The 16739-nt window shown below is 40.6% G+C and overlaps 1 protein-coding gene across 1 annotated transcript in view; it reads left to right on the top strand.

Moving 5' to 3' along the window:
* Window positions 1-12378, top strand: part of arhgap5 (Rho GTPase activating protein 5) — a 53576-nt gene extending 41198 nt beyond the window's left edge. Inside the window, exons 4-7 of the mRNA XM_026151197.2 lie at window positions 494-571; window positions 4938-5069; window positions 8882-8987; window positions 11155-12378. Coding sequence (XP_026006982.2) covers window positions 494-571; window positions 4938-5069; window positions 8882-8987; window positions 11155-11473 — 635 coding nt within the window. The 3' untranslated portion in view covers window positions 11474-12378. The remainder of the gene's footprint in view (window positions 1-493; window positions 572-4937; window positions 5070-8881; window positions 8988-11154) is intronic.
* Window positions 12379-16739: the final 4361 nt, after the last annotated feature.

Genomic DNA, 16739 nt, shown 5'->3' with positions numbered 1-16739 from the left:
TTTGCTGCCTCTGGTTTCAGGAGATTGTGATGGAATATATGTCTCTGGTTGTTTCTGTAGTGCTGTTCTCCCCCTTGTTCAGAGCAAATGAATTATATGTTTAAAAAATGTGTAAATGTTTTCTAGGAAGTTTTGTTTTTCTTTCTGCTGCAGCTTGTGGCCTAATTGCATCATAACCAGTGTCACAACAAGCATTTACAAGTATTTAAAAAAGAAATAAAAGAAAAGTTCTAATTAAATGTAACATGTCTAATGTGAATATTATTAGAGGCTTTGAAATCCTAGAAAGAGGACATAGTTTTTAGCTTTAAATCCAAATACTCTCAGTATGTTTTAATGTGGAAAACCACATTAGATGAGACGGTGCTTCTGTTGGCCCATCTGTTTCAGCTCAGCACTTTAACAGTTTTTTTTGTGTGTTTAATGCTGCTTTAAGTCCACATGAATGAAGTCCATTAGAGCTGTTGCTGAAAATGGCTGTATGTGTTTCCAGGTCTGACGACAGAGGGCCTGTATCGCGTCAGTGGGAACAAGACAGACCAGGACAACATTCAGAAACAGTTTGATCAAGGTAAAACACTCATCTGCACAGACACATGCTTGTAGTGGTAATAGACCTATGAATACATATTTAACTATTAAGAAATCGGAAGAAAGAGCGTGCATAGCTGGATTTTCAAAGCATGGAGGCAAACAGTCTTTATTAGTTTCACAGAATGTCTTTCGAAATTATTTTCCCATAAACTTAAATCGTGCTGTTATAAGAACCTGGGAGTTCTTTGGAAAACATTTCCAGAATCAAGCAGCACATGTCATGGTCCTGGGTCGTGTGACCCAGTGTGTTATGCTTAACCTATTTTGATGTTTATTGTTTGCTTAGGTTCTTTAAGGTAGTCCAGTCCTTTTTGTAATTATGTTACCCTTGCATTACGTCTCCCTTGCCCTTCGTGTGTTTATGTCTGTGTGTCTTGTACTGTCAAGTTCATGCTGTCAGTTATGTCACCTCCCCCTGTACTACGTCTCCCCGGTTCATGTCTCATGTTTCCTGTTTTACTTTGAAGGCCTGCATTCACTGTCTGTGTATTCAGCTCACTCCTCCTGTCCTGTCGTTAAGTTCATGTGTGTCAGCTGCGTTCCAATGTGTGGCCACTTCCCCTGATCATCCCTCATGTGTATTTAGTCTCTGTGTTTCTTACAGTCTGTGTCGCGTCGTCTGTGTTCCCACCCTCCGTGTTTCCATGCCTGGTCTGTTGTCTTCCAAGCCATAGCCTCACCATAGTTTGTTCCCAGTTTAGGTTTTTGTTTAGCCACGCCATCCCTGCTGTATTTGCACACCTTGTTTTCAGCCATAATAAAGGCTCGCCTTCTGTTAAAGCTCACTCCCGTCTGTTCACTTGTGTACGCACCTTGGTCCATTACACGCATTCTCCACTCGGTCCGTCACAGCGGACCGTGACAGCACATGTGTGATGTGTGCAATATATTTAACCCACAGAGAAAACTCCAAAAGACCGATTCCAAACCTGACCACGCAGCAGAAGTGCTTAAAGAGAAACACATGCCCTGTGGAGTACAGTCGAAACTTCTCATGATGGTTGGGGAGCTGCCAAACGGGCTGTTAGTATAAATAAAGTCACCACAGGCAGAAATCACCAGCACATGGTCAGCAGCGTCAGGCATTTTACAGCCAGGTGCTGAAATATGGAGACTTGACTGAGATGAAGCGTGCAATGATTATTGAATCATTTCTGCATTTCTTATTTTTTTTTCTGCGTTCTGTTTCTTCTGGTCCTCTGTTCAGGAGAAGAGCTCGAGCATATTCTTGTTATTCTATGATTATTTCATATTAAAAAACATTTTTAATATGAAAGATGATGTGTATCTGAGGCTGAGGCTTTGGTGGCTGCCACCATTTTTTTGTTTTGAAATTCCTTCCTTTCCTCACCTCCTTCACTCGACTCCTCCTTTCCCACCCTGTCCTTCCTAAATTCATTTGTGCATTTCCTGTTGTTTATATCCCTCCGTTGCTCAATGCTCTCCATTTCCTTCAAGTGTTTCTAGCTCAGCGTGTTTGTCAGCATGCGTTCAGATTCACTGTGACAGCTGTCGTGTTACCTTAGGGCTCTGTCCTCTTTCTCACCGTTTCTCCTCCCTCCAAATGTCATTTGGCTGTTGCCGAGTGTCATAACAGCAAGTAATACGCATTTTTCTTTCTCCACGTATTCCTTTGAACTGTCATTACAGAGTATTTTTACCCTGGGTTAATGAGAAAGCTGATCGATTTGGACCCAACCCACTTTTTTTTCTCCTCTGATTTGTGAATGAAACAGAAAGTAAAACGTGATGGAGCTGAAGCATCCATTCTCCCTCATTAGAAATAATAGAGCAAGAAAAAGCTTTCATGAGCTGGCTGTGTATTCTGTTCCAGTCCCGCTGCTCCATCAGAGAAACACTCGGCCCTCTGTGCCTCCAGACACACTCATGATAACCTCTGTTAGCTGTGATCAGAGAGGAGCTCTGTTCTCCTGCTCAGACACAAAAACTGAGCTGTGGGCCTCACTGCTGCATCACCACAACTGACAGGCTCTTTAATATCCTTTCAAACTGAAACATTGACCCAGCTAAATCCTGTTTGACTCGTATGTGAGGACATGAGTGCAGGTTATTGGTCCCGGATCCACAAATCTGCTCCACACTCAGGCTTAACATGCATATAACAGGCTTATACATCTGTGTGGCTGCAAGTGTCTCTGGGATGTAATTTTGCCATCTGTTCCCCCTAACCATTGAATATGTAGCCATAGATGTCCAGATGACCTCCCTCCATTTCAAACGATGGTCATCTAGTCCAGAAAAGCAGTTCGTATCGAGTTTGTGTCATTGCTAAGCGCTGAGCTTAAAAGCTGAGTGTTCAAAGGAAGGATACTTTGGTTAACTAATAACAAGCTGCTAGCACATTTTGTTTTTTAGCGTTCTTTAACAGACGCCGAAACATGAACCATAGCCAGCTCCTCTGAAATACTCAAATAAATGCCTCTCAATGTCTTCTACCCATTTGTCACATAACATGTTACATATTTATTTTCATGCTTTGCAGTGCAGAAGTATGCTACATATAATTTGTATTTGAAGTGACTTACTAAAATGTTATTGCACGAATAGTCTTTTGTTAAAGCAAAAACACCAATACACCATTTCAGGTTCATATATGTACACTGGTAATGTTGTGCTGACCCGAGACTGTGGGATTGATCTTGAGCAGCTTGCAATGATGACAGGTGAAGTATCCATTAGCAACGTCTGGCAGATGGGTACTAAGTAGGGCTGCACGATTAATCGTTAGAAAATCGCGATCTCGATTCATACTTATGTGCGATCTCATTTCCAAATGACAACGATTTAAAAAAAGAAAAGGAAAAAAAAGACGACGACGTCCCGGCATTTTGATCCGGGATGTAATCTGCATGAAAACAAGCGCTCACTCTTCCTGCTCAACAAATGACAAGGGCGGAGCCTTATACCACGTGATACAGAAGCTGTGCCGTGTGATGCTAACATTAGCAGGGGAAAAACAACGGAGAGCACGTCAGGGATGACGAGAAAGTGACAGGAGAAAATCCGTCCCGGTCAACCACCCAAACATCAATAACGGGAACCTTATACAGCGCTTCCCTTTACCCGTCGAACTCCCGCAGGCACAAAGAAATTACGGAGGCTATCACTTATCACCTGACCAAAGATATGGCTCCCATCAACACTGTGCAAAACGAGGGATTTAGGAAAATGATCAACACCCTAGACAAACGCTACACGGTGCCGTCCCGCAACTATTTTTCTATTGTTGCACTACCTGCTCTATACACGCAGCGTCGAGCAACGGTGGAGACGGAATTTCAAGCAGTACAACATTTTGCGGCAACGACAAAACGTGAGACATTTGTTGTTTTTATGTTTATTTATTGTTTTTATGTTCAGTCTCAACTGTTACGAAGTTGATGTGCAGTTAATAAGCGCAATAAATATTTATACTGGAAAAGAAAATCGTGAGAGAATCGTGATCTCAATTCTAAGCCAAAAAATCGTGATTCTCATTTTATGCGAAATCGTGTAGCCCTAGTACTAAGGTCAACTAATCTCAGGCGATTGAATCAACAACCAGTTCCACTTAAAAAAATAAAGTAATGACATTGACTGACAAATGACAGGGTGATAAATACAGGTTATCTAACCACAGTCTTACCTCAGCAATCAGTCGGTCGCTACTATACATTCCATACAGACGCTACCATGCAGTCCCTCTACCACTTTTTAAATTACAATATTCTAATAGGTTATAATGGATTTTTACTCCAGTGATGCCAGATACTGTTGTTGTTTTTGCTCGTAATCATGAACAGTTTCCCTTCCAGAAAAACAACAAGTTATGCTACACGTGAATAAATTTGAATGACATTACACTCGAGGGAACTAGATCAGAATATTATAATAAGATATTCAGACATGCATATTTAAATGACATCGCATTGTATATGGGGGTGCTTTGCTGTTTCCCTTTATTGTGTAGAAAAGATCAAATGGGAAGGATGTGATTTATACTTTTTAAGAACAGGGCTGGAGAACTGTGTTGGAAGTTTTCTGTGCAGAAAAATGTAATTTGATGCTACAACAGCAAGGAAAAGAACAAATGTGCTGAGCACAGTGACAAAGGGTTTAAGGAGAGTGCTTTAACTGTTTGTGAGGTCCTAAAGGGAGACTTTAGAGGACAGTGAGTTTGAACGTATTAACCAGAAGCTGCGTGTGGGTGGAGTTGTTTTGCTGTTTTCCTGTTTGTGATGCAGAGGATGAAACGAATGCTACAGAACAAGCTTCAGAAACAGAGTGACCTTGCGAATCTGCTGTTGAGCCTCTTTTCTCTCTCTCCCTCCCTCTCCCTGTAGATCACAGTATTGACTTTGTGGTGATGGATGTGGCGGTGAATGCCGTTGCTGGAGCGCTGAAGGCTTTCTTTGCTGACCTGCCCGATCCGCTGATCCCCTACAGCCTGCACCCAGAGCTGGTGGAGGCCGCAAGTAAGAATGAACACACACCCGAGTCATGAACTGCAATTTTGTAAGCCCTGATAGCAAAAACACCCAGACAGACACATTAAAAACTTGGTGCAACTTTTAAGTTAAAGGAATTGTTAAACACGTAGGAAATGATGTAATTATGTTAAACAGAGTCAAAACAGTGAATGGAGGGTTAGGTTCACTGGGCGGCAGCATGCTGGAATATTCCTTTACCCGCTTACAACTCAAATGTGATACATTAGAGTAAAATGACACCATAGCTTCAAAATAAACAAGAAGCACTATACCTACACCCCTAAAAAGTTTGATCAGCATTGCTTCAAACTTTTGAGTTATTGTGCTATTGCGAATAACATAAAGTCGTACCACGATAAAGGCACATGCATGCAGCTAAAAAATGAAGAAGTTAAGAGGAGACTGGAGAAACACCCTTTAACCATGTAATGAGTGTTGATGTTGCATAGTTTTCCCACCAGAGGCCTGCAGAATTAAATTGCCAAATATCAGTATCGGCCTTAACAGTCCTCAGTCCAATCAGTCAGGCTCTACTTTTAACCTCTTGTCTGCTGTAGCAGCTGGCCTTAATGCTGCAGAAGTTTAGTTGTTTCCACATGCTCAGAGCTTTGAGTCACATCATTCACTTTTAAGAGGCTTTTTCAGGCCTAGGATGCTGTCAGACATCCTGCGTGTGTGTGTGTGTGTCGCTTGTGTGTCTATAATGCTGAAACCATCAGGCTGACTCCAGCAGATTAGCGAGCCAAAATTAAACACAAGGAGAACTGTAAAAAGTCTCATAGACTGACAGAAGAAGAAATCTGGAGGGTGGTGCTGGTTTTTCTTCTCTAGAAAATGACTCGTATAGAGCAGGAACCAGGGCTTCTGGTCAGCATCTCTCATGGGAAACTTCAGAATTTATATACAAATTAATGACCAGGAAAATAACTGATAGTTGGTAAAGGAATCGTTTAAATCAGCTCTTCTTCTCTGACTTTCTCTTTCTATCTTTTTGCTCCTTACGTGACTAAGGTCTAGTTTGAGGTGCCTCTTTCCTGTCTGTTTCTTTAAACTTGGAGCAGTTAAACACGACAGTACGTTTCCATCAGGAGGGTAACCAACTTGTCGAGCAGGTTTGACACCAGTGTACTTATCCTGGAGCCTGAATCAGGCTTTTGTTGTTGCTGGTTTCAGGTCATGTTGAATAGATGTGATAACAGAGTGAATCAAGACACATGGAAAAGTTTCAAACATTGTAATCAGAGAAGGAAAAAAGAGACTGTGAACATAAACAATGGCATACAATACATATACCTGTAAATAAGCACTTAGCCTTTGCAGTTTTGCCTGGATCAGCTTCAAACTGCTGCACTAATTTCTCATGTAATGGAAACTGTGTTAGTTTTTCTAGTCAGTTCTAAAGTTGATTTTGGCTTTCTGCCTTTTCTGTTCAGCATATTTTTAATAATCCTTCTATTTATTTTCATTCCGTGACAACAATAACAACGACAATAGCTTCCTGTAGCAGCAGCAGGGTCTTTTCCCGATGGGGATCATCAAAGCTTCGCCTAAACACATGTGCACACTGAGCTTTATCGCCTTATTGAACCAAATACATTGTGAGATGCTGTCAGGCTGATATATATTTAATAAAAGCTGGAGTCGGTCGTTATATCGGTCCCGTGGTGTACTGTGTCGAGCTGTGACTGCATTCATTTAACGACCTTTAACCTCTTCCAGCCATTAGAGGGTCAAAGGCTCCCGTTGGCTCCTCGTTAGGATGATTGATGGCGTGCAGGATGAATAAATCTGTGCATTGGTACACGTTGGCCTTTACGTTTGTGTCTACAAATATAAATGGCGTCCTGCTGGTCCTGGAATGTCTGGAATATCCTGGAGAATATTCCAGATAGGACAGGCTGGGGTTTTGTTGAAGCGGCCTTGTTATGACAATCCAAAGGTAGAAGCTCTTATTTCACATCTGCTCTTTAAATATTTAATAAGTAAGTGGAGCGTTTCAGCTCCATTGAGCATTCGCCGGCAGGAAAGTGATGCTTTCCCTGGAGAGGCTGTGGAATACTGAAGAATTTAACAGACAAATTACCTTCTAGGAATATAGCAGGATCTTTCTTGTTACTTGGTAATGTTTTGTTTTTTGTTTTTTCCCCGATCAAATTTAACATTTAACTAAACCAAATAAGGGTCTGATGCTAAATCCGATTACTTTTTTTTGTTTTTAAAGTCATACTTTCCCAGACTGTTCTCTTTTAACGACGCAGTCAAGAATCCAAAGATATGCATCATGTGGCGAACAAACACACTGTGTCTTTCCAATTAGGAATTTTGTGGGAAAGGGCAAAGAAGCGGGGCATCCTGAAGCCTAATGTTTAAGGCATACAGATGTTCTGTGTAGTTGTGTGTTCCAGCTGAGGACCTGTGCTATACGTCATCCCCTTTTCTCTTCCTCCCGTCTACCCAAATGATTTATCAACATTTCCTCCTGCTGTGCAGAAAGGGAAGTTCATTTGTATCCAGAGTTCTCAGGTTCTTCCTCTTTGGCATCCTATCAAAGAGTTTTTAGAAAATCACCATCATCCTAATGAAACATTTTTTCACAAGTCCCTTTAATTGCAGTTTAATTTACTCAATAATAATACACACTTTTGTCTGACACATTGTCAGAAAAACAGAAGATAAGCTTATTGCCTTACACTTTACGGTAATGATGCCTGATGATGAGTACAGTCGTACTCCAAAGACATGTTGTGATCCAAGGGAAGCCTTACAGCCTCACTAACATACACCCCTCAGGCTTCATACAGCACAGCCCTCGCAGTCTTATCAGTCTCTAAACTGTCATACGTTCTCAACTGATTGGTCTTATACTTGGTTATTTAATAGCAATAATAATTTGTCTCTGTTTCTTTGAATTGCCATTGTTAATGACATGTCTTTGCAGACGAATCAGTTTGGCAGCTCTGTGGCGTGAACTTATCAGGTATCAGACAAATTGCTGATATTTGATTTCCTAATAGCAAATGAATCCGTAGATGCTTGTGCAGCTAATCAGTCTACTGTGACTGATCTTTTCAACTTTGCTGAAGTCTGAAAGTCAAAAAATGAGGCGGAATCAGAAGAAGGAATTGATCGATACTGTGGAAAGCTCAAGAAATTCTTTCAAAAAGGAGGCTGTGGTTTGAAATCGCTTAAATTGCACATTGATCTAATAAATAACTGTGTGGTCCCTGCTGCATCTGATGATAAGCTTCTGTGACAGCTATGGTTAGTCATCAAACCTGTCTGGGTAATGAGACATAACATCTTGCAACAAATAATAGTTCAAGCAGGTGACAGTGAGGAATTATTGAACACATGGGAGGGAAACTGCTGCTGCCCAGTGTGTTTCTGCCCAGCTCTGTGCCTCAGTTATGATTACTGGGTCTTTAATCAGATGCTGTGTTTCTTTTTTGTCTCCCCTGAAATCTGAACAGTTGAGAACAAATGTTTGTTTTCCTAATCTGCAAAGGCTGATCTGTTTTGTCTTAACCAGTGCACAGTCAGACCTTATACAGGGAAGGCTAGTTTTATTTCTGCCCACAAGGTTTAGTGTTGTTGTGTGTGTGGTTGCGTGTGTATTGTTTGTGCACAGCGTGGGAGCTGCTTTTGGCAGCGTTTCAGCCTTTTGTTTTCCATGGAGTATAATTTCCTTTCCCAAGAGAGACCGTGTGTAAAATGTAAAACGCTCTGTGTCTTTTCTCTCTCTCTCTCTCTCTCTGTGCGTGTGCGTGTGTGTGTGTGTGTGTGTGTGTGTGTGTTAGAAATCATGGACTACATGGAGCGTCTGCAGGCACTGCGGGAGATTGTGAAAAAGTTTCCTCCCGTCAACTACCAGGTCTTCAAATACATCATCACACACCTCAACAGGTAAAAATGAAAGGCAACACACACACACGTGTGCACAGAGTACATTCCCTCTTGTGTGTTTCTTTATCCATGTTTTTTTTAAGTGAAATGCTTGCAGGCTTCAAAGTCAAAATGGCCGTATACCTGTGGTGACAGTGAACGCATCGCTTAAACTTGAAAAGAGCCGCTTGCAGATATCATTTTAACTTCCTTTGAGTTGAGACCACAGCTGTACTTTGTAACTGCTGCAGCGACTGAATGCTAATTATTTCTTCGCAAATGTCTACATAGTTTGCAGATACAGAATGAGTATAAATCACTCTGAAACATCAAGCAAAGTCTGATTTTGTGCCAAATATCGATCATGACTGACAGGACATGGTCGGAGATGACATCTAGTGAACGGCAGCGCTACAGTTAATGGATAAAACACAGGAGTGAAATGTTTGTCTTCTTCTCTGGTTCTGTGTTAGTTTAGTTGACATCCAGGGATCATTACTTAATTTGTTAGCTTTCACTGATAGAGCAAGCAGCCCTGTTAATGTAGAGACAGCAGCAACATTTCTTTCAGAGCTTTGAGGTTCATTGGTCGTCATGCAAGAGGATTTTTGTATTTTTAGAGCTTCTTTACGGTTTGGTGTTTGTGGGCAAGACTTAAAAAAAAAATAGAAGCCAAAACACAAGTTTCAAAGGGTCAGAGTCATATGAGAGGACCTGAACACATTTGAATTAAACAGCAGTGTTATCCTGTGAGATAAGTAAAGAGGGAAAATGTCCGACATGAAATGAAATTCTAAACAACACCCATGACTAATATAAGAGGCGGACAAGGTGACCTAACATTAAGCGAGACATGAGATGAGAGACTATTACAGCCTGTAGCTGCAACACAGGGTGATGGTGAACAGACACAGACTGCCGAGCAGCTTTAAGAGGGACGGTTTTTCTACCAGGTGCTAAAATGAAGTCACTCTGAAGCTGGGCAACGGCATGCAAATCCCAAAAATTAAGTTGGGGAGGACACAAGTTGTGATGAATTGACAGTTTCTGCGACACAGATGGTTGAAAATTAAAAAAAGAGAAAATAAAGAACATGAAATTCACACAACATGAAGCAAAAGCTGCAAATAAGACATTAAACTAGGAATGCATCGATAAGTGCAGACATTCCTCATGCTGATCGATGTCGTCACTCCATCACAGAATGTGGCTTTTATCCATGTCTCCAGCACCGTTCGCTGCACAGCACTAGTAAACCAGCAAATAATATCTTGAAGTTTAAAGGAACACTTCAGCTTAATGGAACAGCAGCTGTCAAAGTTTGAAACACACTAAGAAAGAAGTCGTTCTCTTAATAAGCACCGAGCTCCACTGACAAAAACAGTCCCTCAGAAAAGTGGGTTTTTGCATTCGATTCTGTTCACAGCTGTACATTTCTCTGCTCCTGTGCCATTCGGGGCTCCTGTCAGCTTGGGCGCACGCCTGCTGCCATTTGCTGAAGATAGCACACTGACAGTGAGCGTGTACCTCACGTAACCCCACTTCAAAGGAACCAGACTATCCCCTAAATGAGTGAAAAGCAGTGAAACGGCATAAATCATGTTAGAACGGTCTTACTAAATTTACTGAATATTGCAATAGCTCCTCACTAAGTAACTGAATACATTTAAATGTGATATAAGAGTCACTTTATAGAGAATATAGCGAGGTATGTGTTAATATCATGGAGTGCTAAAATCCCAATGCATGGTTTTTGGTTCGTTTGCACACAGTAACCAAGCAGAGTATGACAACTTTAAGACAAACCGTTCGGCTTTTCCTTCTTTCCCGTCATCTATATGCTGTTTCAAACAAGCTCCACCCACTTATTGTTTAAACTTTCTGTTTATGAGCAGCAGTCAGTCGGAAGGAAGTTGGCTATTTAATTAATAAGGATTATTTTGAACTGTGAATCATGCTAAGCCACTCCAGAGTCCACGAATAAAAATATGGAGCCTGAAATGAACATCACGAGTCCACTTTAACTGACAAACCTTTATCTGCTTTCTTATGTTTTTAGCAGTTAAAGAATAAATAAAAAGTCAAGGTAATTTTCATTTCCTTACGTGCTGTCACCTTAGACCACCTGTTTTCTGGAGCTGTTGTTTCCAGTGTTGATTTAACTTTGAACCTTTTTATTTCCCCGCAGAGTGAGCCAGCATAGCAAAACAACCCTGATGACAGCCGACAATCTGTCCATCTGCTTCTGGCCCACGCTCATGCGGCCCGACTTCGAGAACAAGGACACGCTGTCGACCACCAAGCTGAACCAGGCCGTCATCGAGTCCTTCATTGTACAGAGCGACTACTTCTTCCACGGCGGCGAGGTGGCCGAGAGCTCCAGCAGCGAAGGGACACCGCCCCCGCACTGCCACAACATGGTGGAGGCCCTGCTGCCGCTGCAGCTGCCGCCCCCCCTGCAGCCACAGCAGATCCAGCACACCCTGCCCCCTGACCCGCTCATATAAGAGCCAGAGGAGCATGCTGGGAAGTGAAGTGGAGGGTGGTTGTTTGCCCGCGCTGCCAGCCGCTTACGGCCGACAATTGCAGGTCATCCTCTGCTCTACAAATAGCTGGCGGGCTCATAAAAATGGAAAATAAAACAACCTGGTTGCTGATTTTTGGGGGATTCATCAGCTGCTGTTTGTCATCGACTTGGAGGTGAATGAGCTTTGGGGGTTTAGAGGCGCATCGACCATTTGTTGGATCAAACCTAATCTGTGAGACCTGCTCATCCTGTGAGGAAAATCCTGGATTAGAGAATTACAATCGCACGTCACCTTTTGGAACTAATTTTTGTATCTGACTGCCCCCCTTCATGATACAGAAGCTGAAAACCGCGAATGAACCGCTTTGATTTGGCACATAGTGACAACACTAATCGTTCCACAGGGTCAGACACAGACTCTTGGGATCCCAGGACACACTCCTACCTTTAACCCAGACGGAATAGCACATTGGGGGCCAGAAGTCCCTATTAAGCACCGCCCTCCTCATCCCCGCTCCGAGATAAGAGAAAAGGGAAGTTGAATCCCTGCGACTGCAACTCAAATGTGAAATTATCTGATACGGACTGATTGGCGGACTCATTAGCTGACTTGACCGGCTACCTGACTAACACACATGCTGACTGTGAGGATTTCAGTCTTCCTGCAGGTTTCAGCACAGGAAAACATTTCTTCTTCTTTTGTTTGACCTTTGTTCATAAGAAGGAAGGAGGGATCAACAAGACACTAAAGGTCAAACACACTCATGGGCGCGAGATGAAGTCAAAGCCTTGTAGAAGAGCTTTTCAGTTTCGGTGAGGTGGCAGATGGGTGCGCTCTCACTTTTAAATCCTAAATGACAAAAAAAAAGAGAGAAAAAAAACAAAGAACCCCCTTCCCGCTACATGAACTTTGACCCTCGTCAAGGACAGCACATGCACGATTTGTGTCAAAAGTCCACATGCCAATTTCATGTCTGTTTGCTTAGCTCTTTTTTTCTTTCCATTCTTTTCATTTTTTTTAAAACAAAAATATTTTTTGTAACGTCAGATATCGACCCAGCTTGTGTGTTTGTGTGTGATGATGCTGATGATGTGTGTGATGGTGTATCTGTGTGAACTGACCTGTGGTTTGTATCGCAGCCACTTTGTACCTTCCCATCATGGGGAAGGAGGGGATTCAGAAGGGAAAAAGGAACGGAGAATGTGGACTTTTGGATTTGTGATGCTCCATGTGAGCGAGTCGTCACACTAACTGTTCCTGAGTGTCTCCATAGAGCCTCGAACTGTTAATGCACCGCCTCTCAATCGGAAGGGACGGCAACCCCTCGACGATGGCACATGAATAAGGAAACCACTACGTTGCGATGCATTCTGGACCTGTTTGGTTCAAGGAGGCGTCTTCCATGTTGGGCTTACTTCCTAGAGGATGCTTTACATCTTTTCATTTCCATTTTTTTTTCATTCTCCCGTTTCTGTTGGTTTGTTGAAATCAAAAGTTTGCATGTCTCTGTTTTTGCCACTTAGTGAAAAAAAAAAGAGCTTTAACGTTAAAAAAAAAAAAAAGAAAGAAATGAAACTAAATGAGCTCCTGTTCAGATTTGCATTGTTTTATCTGAATCTCTTTGGGTTAACGGGAACGTTTCAGAAAACATTTTCGGGTTTTTTTGGCATTTGTTCTTTTTCCGCTGTGCAAGAAATCAACACTTAATATCATATTTTTGGTTATATAGTTTTCCCTAAATAGAGGAAAGAAGTATATATAAGTATATATAAATATATAAAAAAATATCAGCAGCAGAAGTTGCTGATTTAGTGAACTACCACGGGGTACTGGACTATAATCTGTCAGAAGCTATAATCATATTTCTTTGTGGTTTGGGTGGTGTGTGAGTGTGAATGAGAGAGTGAGCGTGTGTGTTTACACAGGGGATGGGAGTGGGTTTGATAACAGATGGTTAGTTTTGAACTCCTCTTTGACCTGTCCAACACACACACAAATAAAAATCTCATTGCTTTCTTCGTCTGCGGCACACTGAGGGAGACGGAGGCACATAAATGAAGCCTCTCGTGCTGAACATAAAGCCCCGTAGAGGATATCTAACTCCTTATTTCTGGTCTTCTGTCCATCTGGATCCAAGTTCTCCTGTCTGCTGTGTAATAATCATTTTTAAGCTTTTCCATGAGCTGAAACGTACAAGTTGGTAACAATTTGGAATAAAATTCTCATGAAGCGAACAATTACATTTTAAAGGTATATATTGCACTTTTTGTAATTAAAATATGCCAATAAAATAATGCTATATACTACATAATAGTTACAGTATTTAATAAATAACTATTTTTGTAGTCGGGGGGACTAAATCTGAATGCATCCATTACTGTTGATGTGTTAGAAACAATAAAGAAAATAGCCACACTTTTAATCTGCACATGCCAGCAAAAGTCAGAAATATATGTGTGCAGGTCATTTCAATTTTTATAGAATATAGTTGTGTCTTATAAACAGTAAGTGAATATTAATTTGGTTTATTTGGAAATTTAATTGGCACCAAAAACAACATCTTTCCTGGTCGTGTCCTAAATCAGCCCCTAAAATGCTTCTGTATTCTGTAATTATAAAGTCTATATTAATGGTACTCTCAATTAGTTTATGTATTTATACGAAATAATATGTAAATATTTGTTTTGAGTGTGTTTAAAAAGCTAGCCAGATGTGTTATTTGTGGTCGCTGTCTGTGAGGATGACAGATACAGGTTCAAGGCAGGTTAAACTTCCTGCTAATGGTGCAGCACGTGGATTCAGATGGACAGAAACACATTTTAGGCAGCAGAAATGACCTCGGTTTAAAAGCAGCAGCCAAAAACTGTCAGTGAGCTTGACGAGCAGACACAGAGTGAATGTCGGTGTAGGTACTGAACTGAAAATGTCTATTTTTAAAGGGTTTTACTGTGGTGAACCTGAGACTTCCACTAAAATGTCCTGCTCGCGTGCAGCTGCTGTGCTCCTCATCATTTTTAATTCACTTTAATAAACTTTTTCTCTTTTTTTCCCCTTTTTGAAGAACCTTTTAAAAAGTACTTTCATTTATAATTTAACCCACTTTTATGAACTTCCTCTCTGCTGCCTTCTCCAGCGCTACAGCCAAGCATTATCCCTCAGTGAATGTCAGCATTGAGAGACGAGTCAGTGATATAATGTAGTTTTGTCCTGTTTTGGACGCCCGTCTCCTTCTGTGTCCTCGTTGCACTCTTTTCAGACCTCATAATGGCTCACTGCTTTGTAAAGCAAGTCTTGTTATTTTTTTTTAGTCGGTGCTCAAAAAACTGGTCTGTTAGACATTAAAAATGTCATGTTTTTAATTGTGGACAATTATGCAATTAACAGAACCAACTTAGATGATTGGTTTCGCATATGACCTTGAGATAAAACAAGTTTTACTGAGGGGAAAGGAATGGAGCCAAACACATGTCTAACCTCACATCACAGGTCTGATTGAGAGGGCACTTTGAAGGAGACCTGCATCTATAATGGGGCAAATATTTTCTTCTGAGATGTGAGCGATGAGGTCAAAGCTGTGCTAAAGGAAGAAAATATTCAGAGCGGAAGCCAAACCCTACTTTACAGATTTTATGATTTTGGACAGAGGAGGATTTTGAAGGGCACATTGAAGCAAGTGAATAAGTGAGGCTGGGAGAGAGTGTGAGAGTGTTTTTCCTGGGGGGCAGGGCTGAGGGAGGGTGGGGTTCAGCTGCTAGATGATATAAGACTAAGTTCGTCTGTAGTTTTCCATCAATCAATCGACTCTTCTTTTAATTTACCTTTTTTTTTCCCCAATAAGATCTGCCTTTATCCAATCACACCGGTGTACAAACCAACTGACTTTTAACATCCGCTGTATTATAGTAAATAAAAATGATTTTCAGAAATGGAAAAACTCTAAAAGATCTTTTTTTTCTTTGTTTGCTCTCCATAATGTTTCCAAATAAAGATTCTTTTTTCCAAAGTTGTCAATCTTTGTTTATATTTCTGTATATTTTTATAGTCTTATAATAAAAACCAAAACGTGACATGTAAGTGTTTTAATAAGGTTTCTTATCGTAGGAGTCGAAGCAGAAACGAAATCGGTGCTGGCATTTCCAGCACCTTTTAAATTTTTTTTTTTTTTTAATAAGACAACGGCTTAAATGAAGTACAAGTAAATTAACCCTGTACTTCATAAAGTGTGTTTGTGTATTCATTTGCATTGTGACTGGTCACAACCATGCTCTTATTCTGTGATGGTGTTCTGGTGAAGGTGTTTTAAATTTGTTATTTTTGCTAATTAGCAGCGGTGCAACGTAATGACTAAATTCCTCCTCACAATTTAAGCGGTGGGTTAAATTACAAAAAAGATCTTTTACAAAAAGTAGATATTTATTCTGTAATTCCATAACAAACTGTAGCTTAGCTTCAGCATGACTTATATGTAGGAAAAAATGATAGTGAAAGAATTAGCTGATGGCAGTGATAAATGTTGAGCTTTTATCATTAATAATTGATTAAAAAAGTTCTTATGGAATATAGAAATCAAATTATTGAAGTGTAATTTGAGTAGAATACTTTTCGTATTTTTGTTAACGTTTTTTTTCCTTTCGGGCTTCATGCTAAGCTAGGCTAAACCTACACTGACCTATCTCACAGATAAATATATAAGCTTTGAATAAACCTGTCAACTACAATGAAGCTAATGCAGCTGAACTCCCTTGTTACAGTACTTGTCAGATTAGGGTTATCTATAGTAAATGTGATGTCCCTTTAAGTAAAACAAGCAATTAAACATTAAACTTGGGGTTCCCAGGTAAACCATAAACACAGCAGATGTGACAAAAGAGGCATCTGTACTCAAGATGTTCAGAAAAAAACAAACAAAGGCCTAAAGAATTGAATACAATTGTATCAGAATGGTTTAACTAACGACTAACCATTACTGGACCATCAAATAATAATAAAAATAATAGTGTGTCTGAAGGCTGAGGGCTTTGTGTACTTTATGTTTTGCTGATATATATATATTTTTTTGTATATTCAGTAGAAATTTTGAATTCAGGTCCTTGACATGATGTTTTAACAGGAATATATACTAGTACTTAAGCAATTAATTATTCTCCAACCTCTTAAGCATTAGTCCAAAACCGTCCCTCCAAACAATGTTCTTATTAGGCTGCAGGGTTACCCTTATTTACTCTTAGATTATCAAACAAAATCT

The sequence above is a fragment of the Astatotilapia calliptera genome, chromosome 19, assembly GCF_964374335.1.
Source record: "Astatotilapia calliptera chromosome 19, fAstCal68.1, whole genome shotgun sequence".
NCBI lineage: Eukaryota > Metazoa > Chordata > Actinopteri > Cichliformes > Cichlidae > Astatotilapia > Astatotilapia calliptera.
Note: the sequence above shows the minus strand (reverse complement) of the source record. Positions and strands in the feature narration are given on the sequence as shown.